General features: G+C 36.3%; 1 protein-coding gene across 8 annotated transcripts in view; it reads right to left on the bottom strand.

Moving 5' to 3' along the window:
• DMD (dystrophin) overlaps positions 1–16,529 on the bottom strand; it is a 1,139,896-nt gene that overhangs the window by 158,821 nt on the left and 964,546 nt on the right. For all 8 annotated transcript variants that reach the window (XM_064473561.1, XM_064473589.1, XM_064473531.1 and 5 more), the window contains one exon: positions 7,451–7,597. In XM_064473561.1, the coding sequence (XP_064329631.1) occupies positions 7,451–7,597 (147 nt within the window). The remainder of the gene's footprint in view (positions 1–7,450; positions 7,598–16,529) is intronic.

The following is a 16,529-nucleotide window of genomic DNA, read 5'->3' as shown; positions in this document are numbered from 1 at the left end:
TTTGTACTTATAAACAATGTAACTCTTTTTTTTTATAATCCCATATACCCCTACACATATATGAGAAACAAAAAATAAATCAAAAGAAATCTATATATGCATATTGAAATGAGAATATAAAGTAGGGTAAATTGCTCTTCTTTTGCATGATTTTTCAAAACAAATCTTCATAGAGGACAAAGCGCCAAAGTAAAGGATCCTCAAAAGAGGATAACAAAACTCTAAAATGAATGTATCGTCTATAAAAAATTTCAAAATAAAAATGACTAAAGCATTTACAGTTTCAACAATCTGAAATTCATCACACAGAACACCATAACTTTAACGTGGTTTTTATTAGTTTTCCTGCTGGCGTGGCTGTTGATGATAACCATGCCTGTTTATACTTACGTACTCACTTTCTTTTACTGACTGCCCTAAACATGCCACAAAGAACAATGAAGATGTCCTCCTGATTTAGGAAGGAATCTTTCAAATTTCTGAAACACGCTTCATTAGAAGAATTGAACCCCGATCCAGATAGCTGGCCTTCCTCCACCAGCTTACAGAAATAAAAAAATAGGATCTCTAAAGAATGAATAACTGTGAAATGAATCTGTGTGCATAGTTTTGCAGACAAACGTTGAGCAAGACTGAGAATCAAGCTAACAGAAGTGAAGAAAAATACATGGGCATATGACTTCTGAAGCCAACTGGCATTGCCATTTAAATAAATAAGAGACCATTAAAGAGCCATGACAACTGTGGTTTTGGCAGAAGTTCCAGTTCTCACAGAATAAACAAACCAACATTTTAACTAAAGAGTCTGATGGGAAAACTCAACTTCCAAAAAGGATCAAAATCTCCCTCTGCTGGGAAGATGAAATATGCAACTGCTAAAATAATTTCAAATGTCAAGGTTGAAAAGAACTGATTTTTGTAATGCTTTAATTAGTGTAATTATAGATGAGCTAGAATTTCGGCTCCATATATTTAGAAAAGTTATCTCCTCTTTTTGGCTGATACTTAAAGATGACACAAGTAAAAAATTAGTTTAAGAAAGAGGAAAAGCAAACAAATATAAATAAATCAATTCTTAAGATTGCTGAAATGACGCAATGGAAAAAGAAACTGCTAGGGTAGTAGAAAGGTAGTAATGCTCAGCTTTAAAAATCTAACTGCCTTTTATATGGCACATTCTTATATACATGACATTCTTTGTCTCCTGCAGAGGAAGAAACATCTTTGTTGCTACTGTTGCATCATCTGCCAATCTATATGCTTATAACATACCCCCAATTTACACTCACTGTTTAATCTGGAATAAATAATTTTTCTTGTAATATAAGATATACAAAAAGTTAAGAAAGATTTTCTGTTTAATTTTATGACTCGAGCTTTCCTGTATGAGATTCCTATACAGTAACAATTGGACAACTGAACTGTAAAGAACCAGAAGAGGTTTTTCTTTTTCTTTAGGAAAAATTATATGAGAGACTATCCTTAATCACATTCAAATCTTACTTATATGGTTTAGTCCTGAAGTATACTTCCTGAGACCATTACCATGCTACACATGTAGAAATTAAAAAAAAAAAAAAAAAAAGGACCTGAGAATCTGATAAACTTGTTGCAATTCAACTGTGGGAGACCTGAGAAAACATTTCTTTTACATGTGTATTTTTGTTGTTATTTCGCTTCTTTTCTGAGTATTTTTTTTACTGGAGAAGGCTCAGAGGAGAGAAGGTGAAATAAAATTGAAAAAAAAACCCAAACCTAAAAGCTACTATAATAGGTCAGTGCTGATTTCAACTTACATTTTGATGTCACTTATTTGCCCTGATGCCCATCACCTATCAAAAGCAGGGTGTAAGCTGAGGACTGCTGACCAGAATGCCCATGACTCAGCTTTTGAGAGATTCACTTGATCTAAACAAATATTTGAAAAAACCTGTCATTAACTTTTGGTTGGACATTTACATATGGAGGCCAGCAAGACTCTGATGTACAGTCACAATTTCACACCAATTTCAGGAAAGAAGGGATTTCCCTTTTGGCTTTTATATTATGGATACTAGTTCCTCTGCAAACATAGATGGTAAGATTCATTCATATTTCTCACCACGGATTCAAAGAAACAGCTAATATTTGTGAAGGACCTGGAAGATGCTGAGTTTTGAAATTATTAATTGCAGCGATACTTACTACCATAGTGTGCATTACACAGCTCAGAAAAGAGCCTGTAATGAGCAGAATACAAATAAAACGATGATATAACTGTAGATATCTGCCTGCAGTGGTATTAAAAGCCTGCTGTTTCTTCAGCAGCTCCTGCAAGCAGAGAGTGCTGTTTGAGGAAGCTGAATAGCAGTTGTGGCTGGATGTTTTACCAAGAGGCAGCATACTTTTGCACCACATCAGTCTTCAGATCCCCACGTGCTGGGCAGTCATTGCTGCCGCTGCGAGATGAGCTGAGCAGTTAGGAACCATACTGAAATTGCGGCTAATGCTTCTTTACAGACACTTCATATACAGAAATACATCTATACATATATGTATGCAAGTATGGCCTGTTTTAGCTGTAGCCATTTTATGTGCTGCCTCCAGCTTGCTTAGTTTTTACTAACTGCGTGGGTTGGGCCCACTATTATGGACAGAGACACCCACCCACAAATGACAGCAGTTCATTACCACTTGCTACACTAAAAACACCAAAATGTAAATACCACGACAAAATCTCTTAAAAGATACATTTTTCAGATGAAAGACAGTTGTTCTTATATTTTTCCGCTTATTAGAGGTACTATTCTAAATAGGAGTAGCTACCATTCGATTAAAATTAAAAAAAAAATCTTTCTTGATAACTGCAGGCTGTGTTCCTCATGGGATAACTTGGAAATTCTTTTACATGTCAGAGGCTTTGCCTTTTGACCAGCATTACACCAGCCGGATCTCTGACCAAAGTAAAGTGGATATAACTCCCACCAATCTGGTCTCTCTGGCTCCTCAAATGCCAGCTGCAAGTAAGCAAGAATTTGCAAGACATGTTTTCCCCCAGGATGATCTCATTACACATACTGTTTGAAGCACACAGGATCTGAACATGAGAGCTCTGTGTGAAATTCATAACAAATAACTCCCTGGAGAGATTTAATCTCCTTTCATGTTTAAGAAAAATGGAAAAATAAACAGCATATTTTTCCCCAAAATACTCTTTTAAAGGCATGAAGCTAATTATTTTCACATTGCTTAAACTCCACAAATGATGCTACAGTTTTCAGTTACTGAGCTGAGTGCATTAGCTTTCATTAATGAAATACATCTTCACACACACTTCAAAACCAGGGTTGGTTGAGTCTGTAATTGGTTGAATCCTTTCCATACACTTTTTTTTTCCTAGTAATACTCTAGTCTATATTGACCAAAACCGAACAAAAAAAAAGTAAATTAATGGCAAACATGTGTTGTTGCAGAAATATAAATTAAGTTCTGGAAAATTCTGCAGCGCTAATTGATACTGTTCACTAATAGTACTAATCTCACTGAACAACCACTGCAAATGTAGCACTGCAAATGACTGAATCTGGTCGGCTTTATTCTTACATTTGTAAGATGAAAATAATAATAAATCTCTGTAAGATATGGCTTTAAATGATACGTTTCCTCCTCTGATCTTATGAAAGTCCTAGTGTTAATAAAGCAACAAACAAGACGTCATTTCATCCTCTACACAATGCTCTGCAACTTTCTGATAACACTATTATTATTTACTATTATTTCAGATCTGATAAACCTTATGGCCTTACGTACATTTCCCACACATAACCAAGAACGGGGATACTTCTGGCAAGTGATAGTGCAGAAGCCTCTGTTTTATGATTTTCCTGCGATATTTTCTAGGAAGTGGGACATGTGGGTAAGAAATATTTTCCCCATTAGGAGTATGAAGCGGGGTGGGGGCGGGGCTAGAAAGGGAGAGAGAGATATCTAACTTTCGAGGGGAAAAAAACCCCACAAGTAAAGCAAGAAGCATTATACAAGAAGAAAAACAGTGAAGAACAAAAAAAAAAAATCATAGAAATAAGGGAAGTAAGATGGGGAAAAGCAGAGAAGAGTAGGAAAACAGAAAAAAATACTTTTTGAAAAAAGGAATGAATAGAAGTCAAAGAGAAAATATGGGTAGTGTAAGATACACGTGAAAATACATAGAAGGCTGAAATCAACAGAAAAAATGACGTTGTGTCAATGTCCAGCAGCCTTCATATGTAGAACAGTTGGACAAGATGACTGTTGTAGGTCCCTTCCAACTGAATTATTCTATTCTATGCTATGCTATTCTATTCTAACAAAAATATGCTCTGCCTCTCAATATGTCTCAAACTCTGCTCCCTTTTAAGCAGAAAAATTATATTATAGGAACAGATGTGCTCTTGTTCTTCCCAGGGGTCACATCTTGGCCTTTAGTACATCATAATCCTTCAAATTTACTTATGTCTTTTCCCCTCAGGATGTGTTTAAAAATCTACTGGAGTGTTTTCACCTTGCTCTCCACATCTTCCAGATGACATTTAGGTAAATAGGAAAACAGATGGTAAACCATAATATTCCAATTAACTATCTGTTCCATCAGCTCTAACATCCCACTCTGACATACTGTCTCCAGGTATCCATCTTCATAGAAGACGAAACACTTTGTTTTCCAGTTACTCTGGATTTGATAAATTGTGTCAATAATTTACAGTGAAAAGTGAATTGTTCACAATGCTTCCCATACTCTGTGGAAAAAAGCATATTATCTTTGAAATGCATGTGAACATGTGATTTGCCCTATAAATTTTTAAATGGTCTACAATGTCAGGTTGGCCTGCTGTCTAATGCTTTCATGAATGATAACAACAAAACAGTTATCTCAGGCTTTCTGTCATATTTGTTTGACTTTTCACACCATAGATGTTTTCACTCTGAAAAATCTTCCTGCTTTTCCTTATTTCTTGCTGAAGTAACCATTGAACCATTTAGGTTGGAAAAGACTCTTAAGATCAAGTCCAACCACTAACCTCACACGGCCAAGTCCACCACTAAACCATGTCCCTAAGCACCACATCCAAATGTCTTTTAAATACTTCCAGGGATGGTGACTCAACCACTTCTCTGGGCAGCCTGTTCCAAAGACTGACAACCTTTTCAGTGAAGAAATATTTCCTAATATCCAATCTAAACCTCCCCTGGTGCAACATGAGGCCATCTCTTTTTGTCCTATCACTTGTTACTTAAAAAAAAAAGAGACCAACACCCACCTCACTATAGCCTCCTTTCAGGCAGCTGTAGAGAACAGTAAGGTCTGCCCTCAGCCTCCGCTTCTCCAGGCTAAACAACCCCAGTTCCCTCAGCTGCTCATCATAAGACCTGCTCTCCAGACCCTTCACCAGCTTCGATGCCCCGGCCCATTGATCCAGCCTGTCCAGATCCCTCTGCAGAGCCTTCTTACCCTTGAGCAGATCAGTGCTCCTGCTCAACCTGGTGTAATCTGCAAATTTACTGAGGGTGCACTCGATCCTTGACAAAGATATTAAACAGGACCGGCCCCAACACCGAGCCCAGGGGAGCACCTCTTGTGATCAGCCACCAGCTGGATTTAACTCCATTCACCACAACTCTCTGGGCTCAGCCATTCAGCCAGTTTTTTACCCAGTGAAGATCTTGCCTGTCCAAGCCATGAGCAGGCAGTTTCTCCAGGTCAATGCTGTGGGAACTGGCATCAAAGGGTTTACTAAAGTCTAGGTAGACAACATCCACAGCCTTTCCCTTGTCCACTAAATGGCTCATCTTGTCATAGAAGGAGATCAAGTTAATCAGGCTGAAGTATTTCAGCAAACCACTGGACCTTAGTTAACTATTTTGTTAGTGAAATAAGGTATTTTTCAACGAATCATAGCAAATTTCTTAATCAGTCATTGTTTTTTAAAAAAATGAAACAGATGTGATTTCTCTCATATGGGATAAACATTTTGTGTATACTTATTTTCTCTTCCAGATTTCTGTTGAGCTGCTTTAATAATATTACCTGAAATCTAACCTGAAGATCTGGGAAAAAGTGGATACTAATGAACAAAAATCTAGGACTAATGATCTTTTACTTAAACCAGCACTCACTGAAAACTGCTGATTTAGGGAAAAAAAAATCCCTGTTAATATTTGCATGAACTGTGATAAACTGGAAATGTTGCAGAGTTGTGAGTTTTCTTTTGGAGAAGCAAAAAAGAAGCAATAACCTCTTACTGACTGTTAGAGTTGACAGCACCATGATCTTTTATCTGCATGTGAGACGACAGGGAATTTGTCCATTTTTGCCCATTGCTAAGGTCTGGTTTTTGCAATTAAGGCAAAACTCTTTACTAACCTGCATACTTCTACTTTTACTGCAATATATTAAGGTAAATAAAATGACACAATTTCAAAATGTGAAACAGTGATGGAGCAAAAAAATAAAATAGTGAGTAAAAATCAGCACTTACTTAACAAAGTTAATTTAATTGCATTTACCTTCATTTCATCATAACATTACTCCTCTGCTGTGGGACCTACATCACCATATACCAGGGCACGCATGCTTACATATGCTCTCTCATGCACACTGTTCCTAAAGTTCTAAGCTAAGATACAGTGCATTTTGGAACAAGTCTATATATTTGAAGTCTTTATCACTAGGTAACGCAAAATAGTCTACATTTTAAGTGATATATATGTAAACAAAGAGTTCCAAAGAATTTGTAAATTTTTCAATATTTAAGGCTTATAGTTGATACCTTAATTTCATAATATATCTTAATATTTTTCCTGCATTAGAGCTCAATTTAGAAAATCCCTTTCTGAACAGCTTTACTTGCAGTATCAAATCCTCCTAATTACCTGAATGCATGTAATGCCTTGTAATTTTATAATTGATTCTAGAGGTGTGACTGCAGAGTATCATTAATCTCCCTATGAGGCATTTATTTAGAACCGCTGCTCCTGAAAATTATTTTTAAAAAATACAAAAATGAAGCAGCAGAAGTAAATTGCCTGAGGTGAATCTTCCATATACACTATAAAAATATCAGTAAAACATGGATAAGCCAGCTAAAAGAAATGATCACATGATATATTTGGCAGCAACAATCACTAAATATTAATATTAGCATAATATTATAAGGTAAATAAACTAGTAAGTATATTAACTGTATGAGAACTTCAACTGTATGAAAAACTGGGTTACCCGACTTCTACTCGATGATGTATTTGGAAGCACAAGGAAATACAGTGTCAGCTTTAACTCCCATTTTCTCATAGAGACACCATTACAGAGGCCCTGCTTCCTCTTTCATCCCTTAGTAGACCTTTGGTGCTTGCTATTCCACAGGGTAAAAACAAGCACACAGAAATAAAAATTATTTACTTAAATGCAGCATTAAAAAAATCATAGGAAATGTACCTGTAGCACCTTCCACCTTGTGTTCAGGTCTTCCACACAGCTGAGATTGTACTGGGAGAGTTGAATATCAGAGGGAGTGAACTGGTGAGCAAGGTCATTGACCTGATGCACTTTTTCTTTAAGGGGTACAATTTCTGCTCGATAAACCTGTGTGAATTAAATATAAATAAAGATAAGCACCGACTTCAAAAACTGTTGGCTCTGCTACCAGCTGATTAGCAATGTAAAGGTATTCCATGTCAAGCTGAAAGGAAGGAGTGTATTGGTCATGATACAGTTAACAGTCTTTTTATATAGCTTCATATGGACTTTAGGTCTCAAGGGTAAGGCCCAGCATTTCTGAAGGTGATATAAAGTCAGAACCTTCATAGCAATTTTTGGCCAGTTGGGCCAAATCTCTGACCAGAAGACCCACTGGGATGTGCACTGCAGAGCATGCTTCTCTCCCACCTCATCCCTTATGTGTCTGTAACACGTGTTCCTAGGGGTGGACAGGAGCAATAAGCACTGTTTAACACATGAAGACAGAGGAAAACTGCTGTTGCCAACTACAACTGAAAAAAGAGAAGCAATGATAAAACTATTACAAACCTCACTAAGGCCATGCTATTACCCTGGGTATCTTGTGCGTTACAAATAAAAGACTAATAATGGGAAGAAAAAAAAATAAATCTTTTTGCTATGCATCCCAAACTGGCCTACATAACTCATATTTCAGAAAAAAATATAGTAATGTATCATGTGAGATAACCTTTAAAATTATGCATAAGAGCAGGCTAGCTAATAATTTCAGTAATGTATGTGAAAAGAGAAGCTGCTAATTGTAAGTTTTACTGATTTTAAAAGCAACAACCTGATGATGATGCTTCCATGATGCCTCTGAGTAAATTCAGATAAACTCGGGGCACTATGACTCTATGAAAGAGAGGAACCTCTATGCAGATCTTCCACTCTTCCATACCTATCTTTTCTAAGGAGACATTTATGACTCTTTAACATGATAAAATATGTCAAAATGTAACACTGTGCCATTTCTAAGGGACAAATTCTGTCATTTTCAGGAGCACTTTTTAGTGCCATATGATGTCTGCACACAAAGGCAGGATAATTTACTTAGTATATTAGTTTTGCTTTCTAGCTCTTTTCTCTCAGCATTTTTAATACAGACCGCATGTGGTCTGCATCTCATTTTAGATTATCAATTAACCTCAAATTATTGCCTAGCAATCATTACATCAACATTTGCTGCAAAAAGGTCAAAAAAAGCCCATCCAGTATCTCAGTGAACCTTAAGAATAAATAGTATGAAGATAGTATAGATGTTAGAATGACATGAACTGCATTAAAGGTAAACATAATTGAAAAATTGTTCCTCAAATGTCTTTCAAAACCAGACTTGACTTCCATTAATTATGTTAAATTACCCTACAACATAAGGAGTTAGACTGACTTAAGTGGCACTCACGTACGGTGAATGACTCTAATGATACATCTGTAAAATACACAATCAGAATCGATGTGCATTTTGTAAAGGAAAGTGCCATGCAAGTGCCATGATGTGAGAGAAGAGGCGTACATCAAGTTCATGACGTAACAGTTGACTTCTCCATTTCACCAGTTTTAATACCGCTGGAACACACTGGATATCACTGGAAAGAATACTGATTTATAGTGTAGTGCAGAGCAAGGTCTGCAATACAAAGAAAAGGAAAAGACCTCGCACGTTTAGTTTTATCCCACAGAGTTATACATGTGCTTACCGTGATCATTTTAGTTAGTAATTGAGTTCAGAGAACAAACAACATGCTTTGAAAACAGACATTTGTTCTTGTTAAGGTAAAGGCCTCAAAGGCTGGAGATATATATACACCATTGTGTAAACACTTCACTTGCAAATAGTTGTTTTCCTGCTTTTTTAAAGTAATCTCTCAGTATTAGTTGACCAAGGCCCTCAGCCATGACTCTCTGTCTTATACTTGGGATGGCCAACTTGGTTCCTCCAGCGTTGCTTGGTTTCCAAGATGAGAGAACACCTGTCAGCTAGCATTACCAATGCTCATGTCGCATATAAAAATACATGTGTATATATTTATATGTATTATTTTATATAATATTTAATAGAATGATACATAATAAAAGTAAAACTTATATATCATAAATATATCTATATAAAATAAAAAACCACTAATAGAATACATGCAGATCAATGGACGCAATGATCAGTTCATACACTACAATGCACTTTAATGCATTTCCTGCATTAAACCAAGTTAATTTTCTACTAGTTTGTATAGCAATGGGATCAGGCCTTGATTGAAAACTTCATTGCTTAGGCAAAGCACGCAGGCCTAAGCTTATAAACTACTTGTTTTTAAACATATACTTAAATATCTGGCTGATTTCAGACCAATTATTTGCACCTGCAATGCTGACTTGAAAGTACTAGTCTCACCTGAAGATTGACATAAATGATTAGGTAAATCGCACAATCATTATACTTAAATTAAGGTGAAATAGAAGATCCTTCATAATTAGTCAACAGGTTTTTTTGACTGTAAGTTATTTTACGGAGCAGAAAGGCTAAGGCACAGAAGCAACTCACAGGAAAAAGAAGTCGAATCATAGAAATACACATGGAAGTAAAAAATAAAACTTCTCCCCTCTTCAACGCATGTCTTTATTAATTGATTTTTCTCCTGTAAGGATACTGATTCTTGCAGTGTTATACACATTGTATGTTGTTTTGTACATATCTAATGTACAAAATACAACCGCTTTTTCACTATCTTTAAATTCAGTATTCTGTATTATATTATTGCCAAGCCTGAGTTTACTAGCATTTTTATGAGTTAGACAAATTAAAACATAAGAAACAGCAACAACAAAAAAAGAATGCTAGTCAATGCACAGCTATCTGATTAATGCCAGTAGGCTTGCAATGAAGAACTGTAAAGAGAAAAGAAAAAATCGTCCATAGCAAGATTTGTCATAGGACATTACATGATCAAAAAGGTCAGCAACTATAACGCTGCGTTAAGCAACAGTGTACCACAGACCACCAGTCCACCAGTCAACATACGTGAGTCTAGAGCTAGGTTTTTGTTTTAGAGTAAGTGAAATTCAAAGTGAGTTCTTTTTTTTTTTTTTAAAAAAAGTGTTCAAACAAGTTTAATAAATAGTAATAATTTCTATATCTTCAACTGTACTTGTCATCTGTAGAAGGAGAAATTCAGCATTTCTACTGGATTGTGATTTTCAACAGAATGATTCAAATATTTTACAGAAATATGTATATTTTTAACAAGAATTTTGTGTAAGACTGATTCATTTTTCTATTTTTTCCTTCTGCATAAAAAGTACTATACATATCACAGGTTTATATCAGAAAAATTTAGAGAACTATACCGTCGGTAATTTAAAAATAAATATACATGGTGAGTAGCGTACCACTACCACAAGGAGACCTATTTCAACCAATTAAATTGCTCAGGATGTAAATAACTTCTCAGTGTGAACAGTGATAGGAGAAACAGCCCCAAATTATCTTCATTATAACTGTCCTTATGCAAGCAAGAATGTCAATAACGTGACACTGTAGGTGGTAGGTTGGATTTTAAATTATCCATACAGGCCTGTTAGAAAGTATTTTAAAATCCCTTGGAAGATTAGCAAGAACTCTAGAAGACACATATCACAGACACCCTAACCAGCCTAATATTAAAAGTCTAGAACATACAGCGGCCATAATCAGCCAGATGAAAAGCTCGTCTCACCCAATCCCTTGTCTGGTAGTAGCCAGTGCAGTTGCTTAGGGAAGAAGGTAAGTGAAAGCATGAGCTTCCCTTGCTGTACTTTTCCAGCTCAGCAATTTGGGTCTCAGAGATTCTGGATCCAGATGTATTTCTGTGTCGATCAAATCTCAATCTTCCATGAAATGATCGACTTGGTTTTTGAACTAACATAGGTTTTTACTAGCCAAAATACCCTCAGTGTTGACGTTGAAGAACCATCTCTTTTTTGCCTTTTTTACAGGTATCGCTTGAGATAATCCCTAATTCTTAGCTCATGAGAGACAGTGATCAACCATTCCTAATGGACTTTGTGCCATTGCAGATTCTGCAAGCCTGCCATCATATTTTTTCCTTCTTTCATGTTTAAGACACAAAGACTGAAATATATTCGATTAAATGTGGATATCTATAAGGTATCTAAGCAAGTTGCTGTATGATCCCTTTACATTCAATAGCTACTCAAAACCAGGAGTTGAACATAACATAAGGTTTTACTATAGGGTGGCATGAATCACATTCTGAATTGCAACAACAGAAATTAGCAGATTTTCATTGACTATGTTGGGACCCTAGACAACTAGCTCACATGCAGATAGCTAGCCGGCAGATGTGAAATTACACCAGAGAAACCCCAGTCCTACTCCCATTTACTCTGTCCTTGCAGAGATTTCCATACCTTTTATCTAATCTGCTATAACCTTTTCTTTAGATTGGGGATCCAAAATATATATATATATATGCCTACAATATATATGGTATGGGTACAACAGGGATTTATACCGTACCATCATGGTGTTTTCTGCTTTTTCAGTAATTCCTAGCATTTCATTTGGCTTTCTGAACAGTCCTGAGTATTGATGTGATGTTTTCAGAGGACTGTCTGTTATGATTCCAAGATCTCTTTCATGAGTGCTAAAAGAATGTTTAAAAGGGCTAAAGGAGAGCTCATTACCGTGAACGTAAAGTTGTGATAGCTTTTTCAGCATGCTTTGCTTGAGATTCATCAGCACTTGATTTCATCTGCCACGACTTTGCTGCCAGTCAGTACTGTGAGGTTTTTATGTAGATGTTTGCAATCTGTTCTCATCTTAAATACTTCAAATATGTTCGTATCATCAACAAGATGTGCCACTGCATTATTAATCTTTGTTTCCAGCTCATTTATGTACATGCTGGGCAGAGTAGACCTTCTGGAGCACAATCAATCATCTCCCTCATTGGGAAAACTGACCTCTGCCTTTTGTTTTCCATCTTTTACCGGAAATAACCAGATAATTGGTTATTTATCTGCATGAAGACCTTCTCTGTTATCCCACAGGAACTTAGTTTCTTTGCTGAAAGACCTTCTTAAAATCCTTGTGGAGTGTCAGTTGGCCTATACCCCCTTATCAATATGGTCATCTTTCTTCAAAGCACACTAGGAGACGCAAGGCACACCTACTTTTACAAAAGCTGTGTTGTTTCTTGTACAGTATGTTCTTCCCCAGATTTCCTGGTATGTAGGTCTGTAGGCCTGACTAGATGCAGTATTTAAAAACTATCACCACATTTTCCACCCTCCATTCCTCATAAAAAAACTGATTTTAAACAAGAAAATTCTGTTAATAGTTACTGCTGTTTTATACTTCCATTAGAACATTTGACTGAACAGTCATCTGTTTTTGGTGATTTGGCACTCTTAATTGTGACAATTTGTTCTACGTATTTTTGCTTCAAATAGCTTGCTTTATTATTTTCTTTAGCCACCCCACCTTTCTAGGTCTTATAAGAGTCCATTTTGCGCATATGGATTTGTTTTCAGCTTCCGGTCGCCATGCTGTCTTCACATACTTTGCCCTTTTGGTTTCTTTTCAGCAGGCTTCCTCATTTGTGTGTAGCTTCCTTTCTGAAAACTGAACATTGCTGTGGTGGATTTTCTGGGTTATTTTTTGTCCCTGCAGAGATGCTGACCTTTAGTTCATAATGATCCCTATTATGACAGCAATGTTTTGAACTTTCACTGCTCGGTACCAAGCCAAATCTCTTCCTTACCCGTTACCCTCTTGGTGCTTCCTAACATTATGTATTCTCTATTTAGGGCTGGAACTTCAGATCCAAAAGGATTTTAAGCTAGTGTCTGGAATTTCAGATTGGTTTCTTACATGTTTTAGAATATATAGGCTAAGACCCCCCTGAATTATTTGCAGGTTTTTCTACATATTTTCCTTTAAATTTGCTTGTGCTTAAGGCATCCTGTTCCTAGGTAGCAAAAACCACCACATAGCCCTCACCTCTTTCCAGAATACCGACTCGATTAATGAAAATTTGATAATTTGTTTAAATATGATTAGGATTTTTTAAGGTGTCCTTCCTTCCACGTTTCACATGCCATACTGGTGGGTTTTTTTCCTTTCTTTCTTTTATTTAGTGATCCCTAACATAAAGAAAAGCACTGACTTCCTCTCTGAAAGGCTGCCTAATGTTCAGAAGAGAGATAAAATAAAAAAATCTAGGTCTTTCTATTTAAAGATTCACCAAAAGAAGATGGCTTTTGTCAGTGTTATGAAAAGCGTTATTTATTTTTTTTTTAGGATTCATAAATCAGTTCCATGAAATCTGAAAGGAAATTCATGAATCATTTGAGTGGAAGAGTAAATAAATAGTAAACAAAATTATTTCAATAGCAATAGCAATATTACATACTTTGCTAGCTCCAGGGAGTTTCCATCACAAAATCCATAACTGAAAATTCAGGAAGGAACACTGACTCCATAATGCACATTTTGCATTTCTTAACCCCACTATCCCTCAACCACACGTGCAACAGCTACCTAACAAGTCAAGCACAGAATTCAGGAATCCAACCAAGATTAAATCAAGTGCCTGTAACTTCTGGCCAACTGGACCTAATGGGATAGTGTGACTAAATCCCACTATACAACTTAGAAAATACACCCTGAAGAGGAACTGTATTCTCAGAACAGTATTTATTCCTTATGCACAAAGGAAAAGTAAAATACAGGCTGGCTTTTATTTATTGTTCGTTACTGTAAAATGTCAGTGGGTCATTAAAAATGCTTTTTACTCTTACTATGTTTGTTCCTACTGATCCCAAAACCTACTCTATGTGTTTAGATGTAGTCCAGAACAGAAATCCTCAGTGCCTTTTCAGATCAAATAGCAATTATACAGCTGTACTGAGAGCAAGAAATCATTGTTTCTTAGCACTCACTACACTGATAAATGGAAAATAAAAGCATGCACTTATAAAGTCATGTGTTCTTATATACACCTCAGTAGTACTAAGACTGTACTGAGCGTATTTGTCTGAATAATTGTATTAAATAGATACCATCTAAAAATTACTTATTTGCAATTGTTACACAATTGTGCAATCCTGAAGTTAAAACAAGTAATTGATCTTTCCAATTACAATGTAAAATACAGTCACTGTTCCTATTGGTTCCTACTCCTCTGAAATATTTCTGCAGTGAAAAATAGCTTGGGAGCAGGTTAATTTTTTTGTGTTACTTTTTTCCTTCATGTAGCCTTAACAACACTTAGACTTATGTTTATGAGTTTGGAAAAATCTCTGTGAGACCATATGTAAACAATTACTCTACAACTATAGTGTAAAATTGCTTTGCAACTAGATTGTCTTCATCCTGAGCACATTAGTAAAAACTGAGACTCATTAACGTTTCCCATACTCATGGAAGGAGGGACCATGAATCTCAGCAGTACATATGAAGTAATACCCTTCTCTTGTTGGAAAGTGAAGTTAAAGGAGATGAAGTTAATTTCTCCAATGCACCAAGTACTTTTAATGTTCAACACTAGCTTTTGGAAATGGGTCTCTATCGTTTCGGTTATGGACGAAACAGGCACAGATGTCTGTCTAAGATGTTAAAGGTAATTTGGTATAGTGCCTACTTTTTCTTCTCAGGTTTTATGGACTGGCAATTATAGCAACACCAGGCTTTGATTTGAACACTTTATAGGTGTGCTTTGAGCACAACATGGGAAAACAAAATTGATCCCAAAGCTGGTTTCTCCCAGAGACAGTAATAAATGCAAGACTTTGGTAGACAGTATCTTCTTTCACTAAAGTTCATTTTTTACAAGCCTCAACCCAAGGAATTTAAAACATTTCTTATTATCATTTTAGAAAGAGAGGAAAAATAATCCCAAATAAAAATAGCAATAATTTGAAAATTATGACAAGCCATCTCATTGCTTTCTAGCAATCGTATTTACTATCTAGGCAGTCCACATCTAGACTAAACATTGTAGGACTAAACGTTGAAGCAGCTATATTTAGAAGTGAAATGTTTTGCACTTCCTAATCAACTTTTCAAGAGCATGCAGGCTTGGACATCTATGAAAACTGAAGGCTAGAACACAAATTTCTTACTGTTGTTAGTGTTTAAATGCCTAAGAGTTTCAACATGTTTTTTGTATGTCTACTTGTGAAAATCATCGCAAAGGCATGCACTAAAGAAACATTTTCACTTTCACAAAACTCTAAACTGTCCTGAAAAATACTCTGTAAAAATTAAAAAAAAAAATAAATATCTAAATATAAAAGACTAATGAGTAATTAGCAAATTGGTTTGTCATCGATCTCCTATTTTTATGGGTGATTAATATGGCTCTATTGTATTGATGATTTTGTAGACAGGTTATAGACTAAGAAGATTTAATCAATTATTGTAGCATGTCATTTCATTTGAACATACTATTAACTTTAATTATCTCTAAAAGGAAATGGCAAATCAAATACCAGATCCAGAACTCCTGAAAATAGAGCTAACATTGCTATTGCAGAAACACAGAATCACAGAATGGCTGAAGTTGGAAGGTACCCCTTGAGATCACCTAGTCCAGCCTCCCTGTTCAGAGCAGGACCGGTGAGAAGCAGGGTGCTCAGAACCATGCCCAGGCAGGTTTTGAATATCTCCAAGGATGGAGATTCTACTGCCTCTCTGGACAGCCTGTTCCAGTGTTTGACCACCACAGTTGCCTTCTTGTATTCAGGCGAAATCTCATGTTTTTTAATTTGAGCCCACTGCCTCTTGTTTTGTTGGCGGAGAGTACTGAGAAGAGTCCTGCTTCCTCTTCTTCATTCCCTCCCATCAGGTATTTATACTCATTGATAAGATCCTGAGCCACCTTTGCTCAAGGCTGAACGGTCCCAGTTCTTTCAGCCCCTTCTCACAGGAAAGATGCTTCAGTCCTGTAACCATATTTGTGGTCCTGCACTGGACGTGCTCCAGTGAAGTCCATATCTCTCTTGTACCAGGGAGCCC

This window comes from Phalacrocorax carbo, chromosome 1 (genome assembly GCF_963921805.1).
Source record: "Phalacrocorax carbo chromosome 1, bPhaCar2.1, whole genome shotgun sequence".
Classification (NCBI taxonomy): domain Eukaryota; kingdom Metazoa; phylum Chordata; class Aves; order Suliformes; family Phalacrocoracidae; genus Phalacrocorax; species Phalacrocorax carbo.
This window is presented reverse-complemented; position numbering and strand designations above follow the sequence as displayed.